Source organism: Thunnus thynnus, chromosome 3 (genome assembly GCF_963924715.1).
Source record: "Thunnus thynnus chromosome 3, fThuThy2.1, whole genome shotgun sequence".
NCBI lineage: Eukaryota > Metazoa > Chordata > Actinopteri > Scombriformes > Scombridae > Thunnus > Thunnus thynnus.
In genome coordinates this window covers 1,063,118-1,080,606 of record NC_089519.1, presented here as the reverse complement: position 1 = coordinate 1,080,606, position 17,489 = coordinate 1,063,118, and the positions used below count along the sequence as shown (strand labels likewise).

General features: G+C 40.2%; 1 protein-coding gene across 1 annotated transcript; it reads left to right on the top strand.

The window, feature by feature from the left end:
* Positions 1–1,233: 1,233 nt before the first annotated feature.
* Positions 1,234–17,452, top strand: LOC137174049 (myosin phosphatase Rho-interacting protein-like). Its single transcript, XM_067579053.1, has 18 exons — positions 1,234–1,378; positions 3,939–4,099; positions 6,738–6,895; positions 7,033–8,168; positions 9,201–9,340; positions 10,098–10,251; positions 10,330–10,407; positions 11,340–11,372; positions 11,609–11,677; positions 11,800–11,889; positions 12,091–12,185; positions 13,248–13,884; positions 14,013–14,247; positions 15,390–15,501; positions 15,657–15,816; positions 16,005–16,118; positions 16,913–16,999; positions 17,157–17,452. Exons 1-18 carry the CDS (start codon positions 1,250–1,252, stop codon positions 17,301–17,303), a joined length of 3,735 nt encoding a protein of 1,244 aa, XP_067435154.1. The 5' UTR covers positions 1,234–1,249; the 3' UTR covers positions 17,304–17,452.
* Positions 17,453–17,489: the final 37 nt, after the last annotated feature.

Here is a 17,489-nt window from a genome sequence, read left to right as displayed (position 1 = left end):
AAAATATGCATTGCTATAGATTAGACTACCCAATAGTATAAGATGTTAAAATTAGCTCTACCTTGACGACAGACAAATGTATATGTATATATGATAAATATAACACTATAAATGGGGCCACTTTGCATATTAAGTGCTTTTACTTTGGGTATATTTTTCTGCCAATTATGTTCTTTTACTTAAGTAAAATTTTGCTTACAGGACTTATGTATGTATTTTTTCATTGTTGTACTTTAACTTAAGTAAAAGATCTCAGTACTGCTTGTTTATTACTTTGTCGTTACAGAGCTGTGATGTAAAGTGCTACCAGCATACAGCCTCTGACTACTATACTCATTTATACGAGTCTCATAGAAATGTAAATATCAACATAGTTTAAGTTAACACTTCTTTCATGTCTTCCTCTACAGGGATTCATCGTCAGGGCAACCATCTGTGTGGCAAGCTCACCACCGTCCATAAGACATCTGTCAAGAGGAGTCAGTGCTACGTTTCACTTTCTAAAGATGATGATATTTGATAGGATGCAGTCACCATATTGGACCCATGTGAGAACCAATGAATGTTTGTTTTCTGATAAAAGACCCCCAGCCAGTATAACTTGTATGATCCATCAGACCACCTCCATCCTGACGAGAAGAAACTGAGCTTTCAATGAAGGATTTAACTGTTTGAAGACTGTGGGACACGTTAATGAGGTAGATTGTCTTGTGACTTTGTTTTAGATATTTCTACGTGAAACATGACATAGATATGTTACGCTGGAGGCTTCTCTCTATGTAATGGTGACACCATAAACTGTCACAATTTTCTGCTCAGAGGTGTAAATGTATCCCATCAATAGTGGTGTCTGTTTCAGTCAACAGGATATCATTGGCTGTGCTCACAAACTTTACATTACATGTGGACATGACTCACTGAATTCTATTTATGGTAACAGCAAAAAAAAAATGTTTTAAACACATATTGTGTTCTGTTTATATGCAATTCAAATATAGAAATCCAGAGAGTTAACCTTTAATCCCATAGAGCCTGCATAATCCAAACTAATACATTTAGGATAGTTTTGGATTCTTATTAGTTGATAGTTGTTATTCATATTATGTTAATGAACTGTTTCTAGAGCCCACCAAGAGCCTCCTGGGAAATAAGACCCCACCACTTCTATTGAAAATCAATCAATCAAAGGCTATTTTAATGCTGTAGTGCTGAACACTACAGATGACGGGGGAGATTCAGCAGGATCATCATGGCTCCTCCTGTTGAGGATTATTACTGCCGCCGGTTTCAACCCAACACCTTCGACTCTTCCCGCTGCAGCTCCTGCCTGCGTCCGGCTCACATGCACCTCAGCAGCTCACAACAGGACGGTTCACAAGTATGTAATGTTCAATTGTTCGGTGAAATAATCTGAACAATTCAGTATTCTTCAGATCTTTAACTTATCGTCCCACAAGAGGAAACTTGTTTTGTAGCAATAAGGCAGCATAAAAATATTTTTTTTAAAAACATATTCCATATAAATTCCAGGCTTTTCTGATGCTCACACTCAGCAACAAGTCGAGTAATTTTATTTACAAATAATAATATATTGTTTTAAAGAATCGTTCAACATTTTTGGAAATATCCAATTAATTTGTGAAGACGACACATAGTTGTGCCACACCACTTATTGGCCAGGAGCAGTGACTTCCTGAAGTTTTGTCGTCACCGTGAGGCTGTCAGGTGACCAGCAGAGACTCCAGATATCACGTGTTCAGCTGTAGCGCGAGGCCAGCTGTGTCCACCTGTCTCCAGTCTTTGTGCTAAGCTAAGCTAATCAACGTTAAACCAATGCAAGGGTGGTGGTGAGCTGCTTTGGGTAGCTGTGATACATGAAATATGATACAGGATACCCGGTGTGAGTAATAGATCAATGAGTTTGAATGCTTACACTATTTAACACAATTTTTGTTCCTGAGTAGTGAGTGTTATTTACTAATTGTTTATGCCTAAAAAGTACAGAAAATGGCTCTTATTTCCTTTGTCTTTGTGACCAGGACAGTGATATTTTGAAACTTACCTTTTTTCTAATGGGGAAATGGGTGAATTTGCACATTTTCATTCACATAAAGTCAGAAAAAACAACATGAATCAAAATTAACGAGTGTTTATGTTAAAATTATACAAAAGTGATGACAAAAGATTTAGAAGTGAGTAGTTTTTCCAGATTTACGATTGTACTGTAAACCCCCAAATATAGTCTGCCATCTTCCTATCCGGTTATTCATATGTTGTTTTAAGGGATTAATGGCTATTTTCCATACATTTTAGGCATAAGCAATTAGTAAATAACACTTACTACCCAGGAACAAAAAACAAGTAAAAATTTGTTATCAGAGACCAAAACACAGAAGTTTACAACTCTGGTAAGTTAATCCTCTGGAAATTAGCAAACTAAGATGTTGCTGAAATGTAGAAATACATTGTTCATGTTACAAAGTAATCTACCAGGAATGTGTGCTTGGACGTATTTGATTTGTCACCGGATGACGTCACGTTGAGCCAGGTTCAACCAGCAAAGATATCTGGCTGCTGGCTGTGGCTTCATATTTAGCGTACAGATATGATCGGGCATCTATCTTTTCTTTCTTCTTTTCTTGCAAGAATGCAGATAAGTACATTTCCCAAAATGTTGACCTATTCCTTTAAGTTTGCAATAATTTTAACAGTTTGATAAATACGATCCCAGATCCCATTAACTTCAATATTTGTTTTCCTGATGCTCATGATCAGCAGAGTCTAGTTATGTTCCCAGTGTATGTAGTTTAACGTCAGAATTACACATCACATATTGAGGTCAAAAACTGTTAACATTATAAAATAAAAGGTCAAGTGGTTTCATGATGACTTTGTGACCACTGAATACAACACGTCTAATAAAACTAAACCACACTGAATTGATGATGTCAACATACAATACAATCACCAAGTGAAACTACTGTGGAGGTGGTAGAAGAATAAAACAACAAGGTGGCATTTGATTCTGTATCATTAATTAATGAAAGCTCATTACAGTCCTCGGGGAATGGCCTGTAATCTGATACACTCATATGACATGTGCAAACACGTACCCTCAGACAACACTGGCCCACTTGACTTAAACTATACTTTATCATTGAGAAACGCTTGTTCTTTATTGCAGCTAGTACTGAAATGTTGAATTTATTATCTGAAAACAAAAGATGAGACTTTAATGTCTTTAAATCTGCATACAGTCAAGAGATCAACATTTAAATCAAGTAAAAACTTCTGTCGTCCGTCTGGTAATGAGAAGTCGAACTGAAGAAGGGATCAAGATAAAGATGAGAACGAAGTTGAGTAGGCGGTTCTGGTAATGCAAAAGCACTAGAGCAATGAAATAATGATGAGCATGACCAGAGACTAGCTTGAGTTACGTCCTGTGCAGTCTAAATATATTGGCTTAGCTGAACGAATGGAGAGAAGCAGGAGAGCAACTGAAAGCCTTGACAGCAGAAGGACGGCGAGTCGTCACAGTAAGTGAAATACGCCTCATTGTTTGGTCGGATATATATTAGTGTCTACGGGTATAATTGAGTTGTTTTGTCTTGTGTTTCCTTTAAAATACATAAAATGAAATACAGCAGATGTAAAGTAGTTGCAGTGTTATGCTTTTGTTGGCGTGTGATTCTGTGGCTGTATCATATAAAACTTAAATGTGATTATATCAAAATATGCTATTTGATAAAAGGATAATAAAAATCTAAATGTACATATATAATTTACAGAAACAATCAAATCAAACTCTGCTGCAACTATCTCTGTTATCAAATTGACAACTGTGACTCTTTAGATTTGATCTAATTTCATTAAATTGTTTAAAATACTCAGAGATGATCAAAATGCTTAAAACTGTGTTCCTGTGCTCCAAAAACCAGGAAGCTGATGATGATGATGATTGCTCCCTGTCCGAGGTGACCACAAGTGCCAGCAGCAGCAGTGATGACGTCAGCGGTGGTTGGACCTACGAGTGGAGTCTGGTCCACAGTCTGAGTCCTGAGTGGGAACTTGATATCTGTGACACTGACATACAATCCAGGTGACTGTATCCTGTAGCTTGATTTCAGAAACACTTACCAAGAACAGGCTCTCTGAGCAGTGAGCACATAGACTATTTACCATGAAACATCACACGTTCACACAGAAAGAGACGCCTGTTTGTCTGAGAATCACTGACTGAGCTGCTTAACGTTGGCTTTCAAGGACATAACTTAGTTTGATTGTACATCACAAGTAATTTGCAGTAGAAAATGTTCTAAAAAGGCATTAATGTCTTACTTTGTGAAAAGTGTGTGTGTTTGTGAAAGCTATGGAGCATTTTAGCTTCTTTTAGTTCATTGTTTAAAGCTCAAAACTTTATGTTCAGTCTCAGTGCTTCCATCAACTTATTTCAACTCATACCAGGCGGCTGATTTCAGCAAAAAAGCTCTGGATTTTATGCTATCTAACCTTCCCAGCATCAAAGTTAGCAACTAGCTGGTGAACATGATGAAGCATTTAGCAGCTAAGGCACCAGATATTTCCCTCAGGAGTTGGCAGAGACCAGAAACAGAGCTAAAAGGAGAGTGACTATTGGACTTAGATTCATCAGTGGACAAGGATTGGGATAAGGATAAGGATACAGGATAAGGCTGGCTCTTTTTCTATATTTTTCTTATTGTCAACAAATCTCATGTGCAGATCCAAACTAACATCAACTGATCCTACTGAAAAGTATTGTGTGTGTATCCAAAGCCTGATATATCATATTCCTCTGTGCCGTAGACCCCCTTTGTTGACCAAAAACTATTAAAAATATGTCAGTGAGTCACACCACTGCACTGGGAGACATGTTCTATGACAGCCACAAATACAAGAGGTACATTTTTAGATTTTTCTCATTTCCATACCCAGAAATCCTGAGCTGACTGCAATCTGCACACATTAGGCTCATGTCTAACAATAAAGCTGGTTTGGTTCATGATGCTTCATATCAAAGGATGACAAAAGCACAAGAGGGACAAAAGATCTAAATGTGGCAACGCCAGCTTTGCATTGATGCAGCACTCACTCACTGGTGTTTAGGTGGTAGTTTGCATTTCACCTGTAAATTTTATTTGGAAAAATAGAGAAATCTAATGGATTACCATTGTGCTGTTTCCTGTTGCAGCCCTGCTTTTTATTAAGATCAGACTGGGTGCATTTGTACAGAAAATGGTTTGAAAAAAGATCAAAACATCTGCACACTTATCTCCATTGCAAACTCCCAATTTTTTGTCTGTGCTTTCAGTCACATAGACCATCATCAGAGCCTTGTACAGCTTTAAAATTAAAAAATTCTGTTCATCGGGGTGGTAACCCAACAGCCTCCTTCTTTGCTGGTGGACACCAGGGAGGCCTTTCAGATATGGCTGGCCCAGGGGTCTCCTGAAGCAGCAGATGGGTATTGAAGGGCCAAAAGGGAAGCAGCTCAGGTGGTTGCTGAAGCAAAAACCCGGGTGTGGGAGGAGTTCAGGGAGGCCTTGGAGAAGGACCTCCAGTTGGCCTCAGAGAAGTTCTGGCAAACCGTCAGGTGACTCAGGAAGGGGAAGCAGGGTTTAGCCCAGGCTGTTTTCAGCAGGGGTGGAGGGCTGCTGACCTTGACTGGGGACATTGTCAGATGGTGGAAGGAACACTTTGAGGATCTTCTAAACCCGCCAACATGCCCTCTATGGAGGAAGCAGAGTTGGATGACTTGGGGGAAGCCTCATTCATATCCCTGGCAGTGATCTCTGAGGTAGTCAGATTGCTTCTCTGCTTTTTGCAGATGATGCGGTTCTGTTGGCCTCAACACACCGTGACCTCCAGCAGGCACTGGGATGGTTTGCAGCCAAATGTGAAGCAGCTGAGATGAGAGTCAGCATGTCCAAATCTAAGGACATGGCGCTCTGCCGGAAAAAGGTGGACTGCTCCCTCTGGGTTGGGAGTGAGTTGCTGTCCCAACTGGAGGAATTCAAATATCTTGGTGTCTTGTTCACAAGTGAAGGTATGAGGTTGAGGACATGAGGTTGACAGGTGGATCAGTGAAGCATCAGCAGTAATGTGGGTGTTGTACTTGACCATTGTGAAGGCAAAGCTCTCAACTTACCTTTCAGTCTATGTCCCAACCTTCAGCCTAGGTCACAAGCTTTGGGAATGAGTTTCCTCCGGAGAGTGTCTGGGCTCAGCGTTAGAGATAGGGTGAGGAGCTTGGACATTTGGGGGGAGCTTGGAGTAGAGCCACCACTCATTCGCATCGAAAGGAGCCAGCTGAGGTGGTTTGGGCATCTGGTAAGGATGCCTCCTGTACGACTCCCTCTAGAGGTGTACCAGGCACATCTAACTGGTAGGAGACCCTGGGACAGACCCAGAATATGCTGGAGGGACTACATATCTCCTCTGGCCTGGGAATGCCTTGGGATCCCCCAGGAGGAGCTGGAGGGTGTTGCTGGGGTGAAGGATGTCTGGGTTTCTTTACTCAGTCTGATGCCAGCCTGACCCGGTCCCGGATAAGTGGCGGAAAATAGATGGATGGATCTTTATCATCACATCAAATCCATTTTTAAATACTCTATAACCATCTCGGGCCTTCTGGCTGTTCAGTAAATGTACAGTATTTCACAATTGATCAGCCCCCTCACCTATATGTCTGACAACCGGCTGTGTACTTCCTCCTTCAGCTCTCCAAATCAGTGGGACTGTCCAGAGAGGAGTAGATCCCTCAGCGCAGAGAGTCACCAAAGAGATATGACCCGGTTGGACCCTTCTCCTCACCGTGGCACTGAAAGCTCCTGGATGGATGAGAGGAGGGGCAGAAACCAGTCCCGCCGGGCATCAGGTCAGTCACTGATAAACACTGCACCCTAAAACTTTAAACTTCCAATCTGTCACATAAAAGCAAAGCAGAGAAAGTCATTCATGATGTTTGTGTTTGTGACAGGTTTTGGAATAATCACAGGCTTGTTTGATTTTCAGAGTCCAGAAGAGACAGAGAACAGGAGAGCAGCTACCTCTCTCCTGACAGAAGGGCTGATGGTGAGCGTCAGGAAATCAATAAACGGCAATATCGTTACTATGAAAGGGGGCATCCCCTCCCCAGCAATTATGTTCCGGAGCCCAAAGCCACTGTCCCCTACAGGAACGTCAACCTTGGTGTACCCTCACAACGGAGAAACCTAGAGACATATATGCTGGAAAGTTGGAGAAGTGAATCCCCACAGAGGTACACGTACCACTCCAACTTCAGACGAGGAACTGACTCTCAGATGAATTCTCCAACACGTCACAGCTCTGTGAGCCCTGACCGATACAAGTTAACTGAATCTCCTTTGAGACACCAGAGAAGGAGCTCCCTCTCCAGGAGTCAGACTCGATCTCACGTCTCATCTCATGGCTCCTCTCACTTTGCATCACACGGTCCTTCTCGGCGTACATCAGGCAGATCCAGTCCGTCTCGCAGGAGAGGATCTATTGGCTCTCAGGCTGCCTCACCCTCTAGAGTCACTCCTTCTCACAAGCGCACAGATTCCCTCCATTTACAGAATGGTGAATATGAAGCACAAAAGGGATGCAGCCGAGAGTCAGGGAGTCCATCACAAGCTTCAAACAAACACAGTTTGGACTCTGAGAAGCTGTATAGGAACCTGGAGTCTATCTCCCGCCGTGTCTCCTCAGCCATTCAGCAGAACTCATACAAGGGATCTCAAGCATCTCCTCGAACTAGAACAGCTGTCAACAGCTCAGTCAACACTCGTTCACACAACAGCCGTGAGGTATCACCATCTAGGGATGGCTACGGTACACACAGCCACACCCCACAGAGGGAGCTCTGCTCCAGAGACAGCAGACTCAGCCCTTCTCAAGCCTCCTGGAAGGGGTCCTCACACTCCATACTCAGCCTCCCACCTTCATGTGGTTCCTCCACATCGAGACAGGGTGCAGACTCTCAGGTGCTTGGTGGTTCACTGTCCCATGTTGCAATCACAGAAACTGATAAGGGCAATGAGGGAAATGTTCGAGTCATCGGTGACAGAAGCAGGAGCAACATAAGGCGAGGGATGGAGGCCCTGCTGATCTCTGAACCCAGGAAGGATACAGTGGAAGTGGAGGAGGTAAATGAGACAACTAAGAATATTATATAATCATTTTAACAAATTAATTGTTTGCAGGATAGGCCCTTTGAGGTGCATCATCTTGTTTTCAAGAGGGTCCTATAAAGTTTTTACATTTTACAAACTACAGGAAAAAACACAAGAAAAAAACATGATAAATCATAAATAAAAGCAACAATAAAATCAATAATTTTCAGCTGATAACAACATAAAACATGATTATTTTTAGCATATTACCCAATCCATATATCACCCCAACTTAACCGCTTTACATACAGTTCTCCCTTCTGTTTCCCTTTAAAGGACAGGTTCACATTTTTTGAAGTCTGACCTAAAATAATAGTCAGATGCCCAAATGAACACTGACACATGTTTCCTCCTGTTTATACTGGCCATTAGAAGATCCCTTCATAATGCACTTTCAATGCAAAGTGATGGGGCCAAAATCCACAATCCACAGTCCTCCTCCTGTGCAAAAAATGTATTTAAAAGTTTATTTGAAACTAATATGCAGTTACAGTCATTCAAATTAGTCAAGTCAAGTCAATATCTTTCAAAATTAATGAATTTTGAGTCAAAAAAGTCCCTTTTTTGTTACTATACTTCCACCGCAGCTCAACAGAAAAACACTGTCTGAGGAAACTCAAAGATGACATTTGATGCTAAAAAGCCTGTGAATGTGGCAGATATCCACCTTATATGACTAACTCGGACTGCTAAAGTCTCATATAAGCTTCATGTAAACTTTTAAATGCATTTTTACACAAAATGACTGTGTGGTCACACATTTTAACAGCCAGTATGAACAGGAGGAATGATTACAGCGAGGAAAACCTCTTTCAATGTTCATATGGACACGTGACTGTTGTTTTAAGACAGTCTTGAAAAACTGTGTACCTATCCTTTAATGTGTGGTGATAAATTGATCCAATCAAACAAAACCTTATAACAGAAAGGCAGAGCCAACCTGAGTATATTAACAAATACACTGAGGTTTATGTGTTAATGCTGGTAAAACTTTCTGTTTCTGAGGTGGTGATGACGATGGAGGACTACATAATGCTGGCTGATATTCCAAAAATCCAGCTGGAGTCAGAAGAAGAGTTCCCAACAATGAGGAGGCGGAACCAGAGTCCCAGCCCATGCAGGGACCAGAGGCTCAGGACACCCAGGTAAAAAAAAGTAAACTGAAGCGCCTTTAATTTAAGTATACTCAGTACTCTATACTGCACTCATGATTAATGTTCTTAAAGTGTGCTATTTTTGATGTACTAATAATGTACTTAATATACTGGTGATATACAATTAATGCAATTAAAAATACACTGAAACACTTGAAGTTGTATTGCTTATTAGTATTTCAAGTACACTGATGTACATCTTGAGGAATAATATATATTTTATATATTTAGAATTGGCACCAGATCTAATAATGTACTCATTGATATGTCATCAGTATATTTCAAGCATATTTTAATATACTTAATTTTTACCTGGACACACAGGTTGGTAGAAGCGTATATGGGACTGTATGATATAGTGGATTCATGGATAGTCATGACAGAAGTCCCACAAGTTTGCATTTATTCTGCATTCCTACTGTACGTGTCTCTTTAAACACTTCCTTTGGTGGCTGGGAGATAAGTGGTGTAGCAAGTACAAAAAGAAGACTCAAAAGACTTTGAAGATTTTTTTTTTTTCTTACCATAAGTAATTGCTTCAGTTACGGCCAAACGAAAGAAGCGTGCTGTTTAGCAGAGGTATGTCAAAGTTCAATAAGATGAAAAGGATGAAAATCAGTCTCATAGTGTGTTAGTTAATTAGTTATTTGGTTAGTTTCGTTTATTATCCTTTCAGAAATTCCTTGCGTGTCAAGTTCATGTTGTGTGTCGAAGATTTTATTTGCTTTATTCACTTTTGGTTCTGAAGGTATCAAGAGGAAATAGACATCTACAGTTCAAGGCTGGAGTCAGATGAGAGAGGAAGAGGCAGAGAGAGAGGCCGAGACAGACGAGAGAAATGTCGGGACTCTGAGAGTGGACGATCATCTCGAAGACAGTCAACAGCATCTCTTCACACACAGGTACAATTAAGTTATGGCAGACACCTTTACCATAAAGTACAACTAAATTTGTAATCCTGACTGTTCATTCTATCCAAGAGTTCAGATAATCAAAGCAGGAAGCAAAGATCTTCAGAGGCGAAGGAGCGAGCTCCTCTTGAACGTCCGCAGACACAGGTGAGCATAGTCCCATGACTTCCTGCATCTGTATGAATCACATGAGTGTTTGGAGGAAAATGGGTCATTCATACATTCATTCTAAAGCAGCTCCTTGATATTTATTTCAGTTCTTTTACCCCAGGCACCCCTCTAACAGAAGCACCTTGCACAAAAAAGCCATTAGTTAGCACTCCATGTTTAAGGGCAGCATGTTCATTTGATTTATCATCTTTATTAATAGATTCTAGGATGGTTCAAGTCGATGTATCCTGCAGTCTCAGCGCTGCTGTTTCATGCTTAAAACTGCTGAGCCAGCAAACAGAGAGGGATGGATGATCACAGAGGGAAACATTCAAAATGTGTTATTTCCGTTTATTGAATCACATGCAACTGCACAAACATTTGTAGTAGTTCAGAGACGCTCACATAGTGTAACAAGACCATCATGTGACCTGATGATGATTTGTGACTTCCTCATTTCACCTCACATTATGCTTTTTTTTCTGTCTTTCTCAATCTCTCTCTGTTTCCTTCTCCCTCATAATATAAACACCGGACACCATCCATCATGCATCGTAAGTATTGTCTGTATTTTGTGCTAAAATGCTCCAACAGCACCTGTTTACTATCAAGTCCTTCTGAGCTCAATTCTTCTTTCTCTTCCTGTTTCTCAGCCCCCCTAAAATGATCACAGTCATAAAAACTACACCTCTTCCTTTTTTATGTTCCCATTCTGTATTATATTTCCTATTTTAACAGGCTTTAATGCTTTGTCTGCCTCTCTGTTCTACTCTCAATGACGTGGTTATCTCGCAGAGACAGAAGCTGTTCGCGTGCTAGTGACAGTTCCCATTTCCGCTTGTTTCACAGACAAGTGCGAGGCAAAGCGCCACAGAATGCCTTCTCATGCTTACTCGTAATACTTTAATTGCAGATGTTGTGACTTGAAGGGGTGGATGTCCAGACTGGATGAACATGGCAAGGTAAAAAAGAAGATTTTGTAATATTTATTCTAATTAATTCAATTACTTGAATTTCCTGCTCTAATTCTTGTTGCAACCACAATCTCAGTACAAAACACCAAGAAGGAGACTCGACCCATAAACTATCCATGAAGGAGTCCACATTTACTAGTAGTGATAATACTATTAGATGTGTTTTATTCATGCACCACTAATTAATTTGATGTTGAATATCCTTACTGTGTCTTTTTTCTCAGTGGAGGAAACACTGGTTTGTTCTGATTGATGCTTCGTTGAGGTACTACAGAGACTCAGAGGCTGAGGAGGTAAAATATGACTCCATATATGACAAAAGGAGACATTTCTGATCAGTTTTATTTCATTCTTCCTTGATGTAGTGTTTTGGTTACAACCTGTCTAACTTTAAGCTCTTCTTGTTGTGTTGCAGTCAGACGATCTGGACGGAGAGATCGACCTGACATCCTGTGTGAACGTGTCCGACTGTGATGTGGAGAAGAACTATGGACTGCAGATACAAGTGTGTATTTACTCTACTTGTGTTTTGCTCATTGTGTTGTACAGTACAACCAGACAGATGGACAGTAAGACATCCCCCCCCTCACCTCCTCCTTCCCTCATTTCCACATCAATTACATGTTTGGCTGCTTCCTGTTTAACAGTGTGTGTGTGTGTGTGTGTGTGTGTGTGTGTCTTTGCTCTGTCTTTTGATCTCCTCCAGACAAAGAGGGCAGTGTTCACTCTTTCTGCTATGACCTCCAGAATACGGCGGAACTGGGTGAAGTTACTAAAGCAGGCGATCCATAACAACACACAGTGAGTCTTAGAGTCTGCTATAAACTATAACCAGCTGCAAAACAAACTGACTTAACTTGTCTGACATGGCCTACATTGCAATACTGTATACAGTCAATACCGTCTGTTCAATCTCATTTCAGTTTGCTAACATAGAAACATAAAATCATGACAAACTATTTAATCACACACATAGAAGCAATATAAACATTAAAATATATTCATGTAAAGATAAAAAAATAGATAAATAAAAGATAAATAATAGAAGAGTTAAAGGCAGTGGATGTCCAACACTAAAAAGAAAAATTATATATATAAAAAAGTGTGTATGCACATTTATTAGTCTGTACACAGATTCAACTGATTGGTTACGTTGAGTCTTATAGCTTCAGGAATAAAATCAATATATTTCTTCTTTCGTATATACACACATTTATATGAAAGAAGAAATTACACCAAATAAATCCATTTTTTTGTAATTTATAATTTTTATTATTTTCTACTCCAATATATGCCCAGGTATTCAACAATACAATAAATTAATATACAGTGTGTGTACAATATATGTACATATATACATTTATATACATACATGTACATCTCATATATATACATACATATATATGTGTATGTGCTTTTAAGTTCAACTGCACTTGTTGACAAAATAATTTTACTTCAAGGTCCTTTTAGTAGCTATTCTGGAGCTTTTGTTCATAATTACTGTAAAATAATAAATAAAACTGCGACTTGGGGTGATTCTTACAGAACCTGCAATCATTTGATCTGTCATAAGATATTATTAATTAATGATAATTAGTTTGTACAAATTACAAACAGGACATCCTACATGATGAACATCTGATGTTTATCATGTTATTAAGTTATGATTAAGCAAAATATATTAAAATCTTGAATCTAATTAAAAAAAAAACAACAGATGTTCCAAAGACCTTAAAATTCCTGAAGACCATGAAGAAATGCAGATGTGAGTGATTGGGTGGTCTGTCTGCAGTGAAGCCCCTCTATCATCTTTCTTCTGATGTGTAACACTACCCTCCTGTCTTTCCCTCATTCTGCTCTCAGCAAATCAGGCACCGGCAGCGAGAAAAAGAACCCCCTCTCCCGGAGACCGTCGTCATGCCAACCCCCTGCTCGGTTCACCTGTAAGGACTCCGGCTTTGAACCTCCGAGTTCCTCCACCGCAGCTGCAAACTCCCATCAGACCGACCACCAGCACCAGGCCGCAGACAGGGATCTGGACGCGGACGTGTCTCCAGCCACTCAGAGGGAAGAAGGGGAGGGCTGGGACCGCGAGCAAGCCAAGCGATTGGAGGAGAGGAACAAGTGGTTTGAGGAGGGGATCCACTTCGGTGAGATGGGAAGCAGGTGGGACTTAATGGAGCTGAAAAAGGGGAGTATACCTGTGCCTGTAATTGAAACCATGGACTCAGAGGTCAACAGGAAGTGGACAGAATTTGAGAGGCTGTCGTTTAGGGACATGAGCGCGCAGTCTCTCATTGGAACCCAGGCTTATGAGTCAAGCACCCCACAGCCATCCCAGTCTCTTGTTAGCCCTCAGACTTACCAATCGAGCCCCGGAGAGGCCGAACAGTCTGTCACCGGGTCGCAAACTGATACATCAAGCTCAAAGGGGGCTCTTCCATCTTTAAACAGTGCCCAATCCATTCAAACAAATAAAGCTGAAGCCCTTCAGAAGGAGGTAAGAAAGAAATTACATTCACTGTCTTCAGTGCAAGAACATCACGTTGATTTCCAGAAGTGAAGCCATAAGCATGATCCCCACTTCTCTCCATCTCTTCTTTCACTATCTGCAAATCCATCTCCCAGGCCCTCTCTCTTCGAAAGCAAGTGGAGAGCATTAAGAGGGAGCGCACAGCCATGGGGATAGAGGTGGACAGCCCGTGCAGCCCCGGGGCCCCCTGTAGGGCCAAACTGGAAGCCATGGAAGCAGCCCATCGGAAAGCACTGCAGGAGCTGCAGGAGAAGCACACTCAGGAGATCAGGGAGCTGGAGGGAGAGAGAGACAAGATGCTGCAGGAGGAGAGCCAAGCAGCTGCTAAAGGTAAGACACAACGTGGTATCGAGCAACGGGTCGGTCACGAGGTACAATGTGATACAAATCCTGCTAAGTTAAGGGCTTGTTTCATTTTAGAAGATACTTTCTGCTTAGGTGCTTTCAATACTTTAACCATTCTCTCCTGTATATTTTAGATTTTGAACCACAAACTATTCTCTACTGTTTCTATACTTTACACTGTCATATCAGAAGATGTGACTCTTGCCAAGATGACTGCTTATACCTTTACCTCACAATCCACTTTCTAGCAGTCCAAATGCTACTGTTTTCTTTATATATAAAAACACTTTTATTCATATGCAAGACACTGATTGATTAACTGCAATCTTTTACAATCAAAGGAGCCTCTGTGGAGGTTTTAAATATCTGGGATTTGTGACTTTAACTTCAGAGAAATGCTATTAATATATATATTTAAAAAAAAACATGCAAAGATTACAGCAGTTTTAATGACATGTGGAAGATTCTTATAATAATAACTTATCATGTTCTAACAAGAAAAGTTTGTTTTAATGAGATATATTTGTGTTGTGAAATAACAAGAAACAGACAAATATGTTTCTGTCACAGTGGCAGCAATATGTTGTATAAAGGTTCCATCTACTTAGGAAGTTAGTTGGTTTTGGAGTCAATAAGTATATATAGGAAATGGTATTTAATATAATGATATATAATCTGGTGGAAAGTTTTATATGTTAACATGGTCATGTGATATGGAAACTTTAAAGTCAGAAAGCTAAACTGCAGAGAATATTAGTCATAAAATTAAAAGGAATTTACAGAAAAACAAAAGAGAACTACGACTTAAATAGCAAAAACAAAGCTTTCTATATTCTAAGTGATCCTTGCCAACCATTGAAAATCCAATTTGAGGTTTTACCTTCAAGGATGTGTTATAGACAATCAAGAGCCGCCAGAAATATGTACAGCAAGCTGCACTTTCCAAATGTAATATATATATAATAGAATATGAACTGTATACTCTCATCATGCTTCTTTCTTTAAGCCCATCTCTGTTTATTTATGTCTTTTAAAGTCATGTTGTTTATTGATGCTATACTATCATCATATCTTGTTTTTAACACTGACAGTTAAGTTCCTAATTAATAAGTAACGGATCATTACAGCTATGGAGGCGCTGAGAGCAGCTCACAGGGAGGAGCTGGAGAGAGAGGTGGAAAAGGCCAGGAGGTTGTCTGGGGGAGCAGCACACGTGGACGCTTCATACAGAGGGCACATGTAAGTTTATTACTGGCGTCCTGTTATCATGATGGCAGTGTTCTCCATCTCACAGCCTCTCGCTGCAGGCTTAAGATGTTCTACACTCAACCGTGACCCCTTGCATGATAGTGCGTTATAATTTACTCCATAACTCGTGTGTTTGTGCGTGTCAGGCCCCAGGCGGACGTCTTGCACAGTGAGTTAGATGTTCTGTCAGAACGCTACTCTCAGAAGTGCCTGGAGCTGAGCCGCACCGAGCAGAGCAGCAAGAGCAGAGAGACTGAGCTGGGATGCAAAGAGAGGGAGCTGCGGCAGCTCAAGAGAGAGAACCAGGTTTATAAAGATATCTGATTTGATTCTGTTTAAATATAATAACATGCAGAATGTAAGATAATCCCCATCAAATTCATGTCTTTTTGATTTTATATGGTTAAATCAAGAAGGAAATGTGACAAGCTTGAACATAATTAAGCATACAAGTTCTTCATACAAGGAAAGACAAACATTCTCTTTTTTTTCAGGAGCTTAAGGCCAAGCTGGCGGAAGAGATTAGCCGCATGCGTTATTTCATCACAGGACAGAGGTCAGACGTGGTATCTACTGGCAGCACCGAGCGCACTGCTTCGGAAGTAGAGGTACTGATGGTAATTAGTTCATTGTCTGTAGATTAGAGCCTATGTAATGATGTACAACACTAAACCTCTAGCTGCAATTTCATTTCATGCACCTGAAATAGTAACTTGAAGAATGAATGTTTGGGGAGACAGAGAGCCATATGTGACGTATGTGCAGTGGGATTTTGAACCTAATTTAATAAAACAAATTGATCAGGCCATTTTCACTGAATGAGCCTCGTATCCTCAGTAATGGCTCCCTGTCGCAACATTATCACCCTTTTCTTTTTTTTCTAGTGGCCTCATTTGTGTTGTGCATCTGTGGTTGGTCCCTTTCTAGCGCAGCACACACTGCCATCTAGTGTCTGAACTACAGAGCACGTTGCAGAATACCAACATCACTAGTGCACAGAAAGCTTTTATGGATACATTTCCTTAAATACCACACTAGCAGTGGAAGACTCTTTACTTAAGTAAAAGTTGCTATACATAAATGTAAAAAAGCTCTATTACAAATAAACATTATTAAATAAGTATTATCAGCAAAATGGAATTTAAGTGTCAGTAAAAGTATTTGTTATGTTGTAAAATATTCTATTATTGGGTTTTTTGTTATTGATGTACTAATGTATATTTATCATTTTACTGTTGTATTTGATCAAGTTAGAGCTAATTTTAACAACATTACATCCTGATGGGTAGATTCATCTGTGACTATGTGTCATATTTTATAAATTGATCGCACAGTTCAGTACTTGAGGATAGTTTCCCAGAGACATACTGCTAATAATAAGATTTCACATTTTGTCTTTCAGACGCTATTAAGAGCCAAAGACAATGAGGTGCAGTATCTTAAGAAAGAAATCAGCTGTCTACAGAGTGAAGTCCAGTCTCTTACTAAGGTATGTTTCACACATTTTGAATTGCTCTGTATGTCAATAAATCCAAATATACACTGCCACATTATCTACATTTACAACTTTGATTTAAATTATCTTTCCAGTCCTTTCCTGCTTTACTCTGACATGTCTACCATGTTTCTCCTGTCCCTTGCTTTAGGATAAGGAGGCAGCTTTTGAGCGTTATAAAGAGGCCTACGTAGAGCTGAGTGACATGAAGGGTCGTAGCCAGTTGGAGAAAGTCTCCCTAAATGAACACTTGAGACTGGCGAATGCTGCGCTACAGGAGGGGGCGAGAGAAACCTGACCAATGAAGACAACTGTTAGAAATGACCTTTAAGGACAAAGAAAGTCAGCCAGTAGAAAACATAAACAATTATATTACAATTATAAGTGTTGTTATGGTTCTGGCTGATAAATTATTTAGAGAGCTTGTTGTAACTTTTATGATTATGTATTAAATGGAAATCACCATTGAAAGACTGTTTTCTGT

Coding starts and splice junctions, on each gene's coding strand:
- LOC137174049 (XM_067579053.1), top strand. CDS start 1,250: ATGGCTCCTCCTGTTGAGGATTATTACTGCCGCCGGTTTCAACCCAAC. Junction 4,100..6,737: donor GACACTGACATACAATCCAG/GTGACTGTATCC, acceptor TTCCTCCTTCAG/CTCTCCAAATCAGTGGGACT. Junction 15,502..15,656: donor GCTTCATACAGAGGGCACAT/GTAAGTTTATTA, acceptor TGTGCGTGTCAG/GCCCCAGGCGGACGTCTTGC.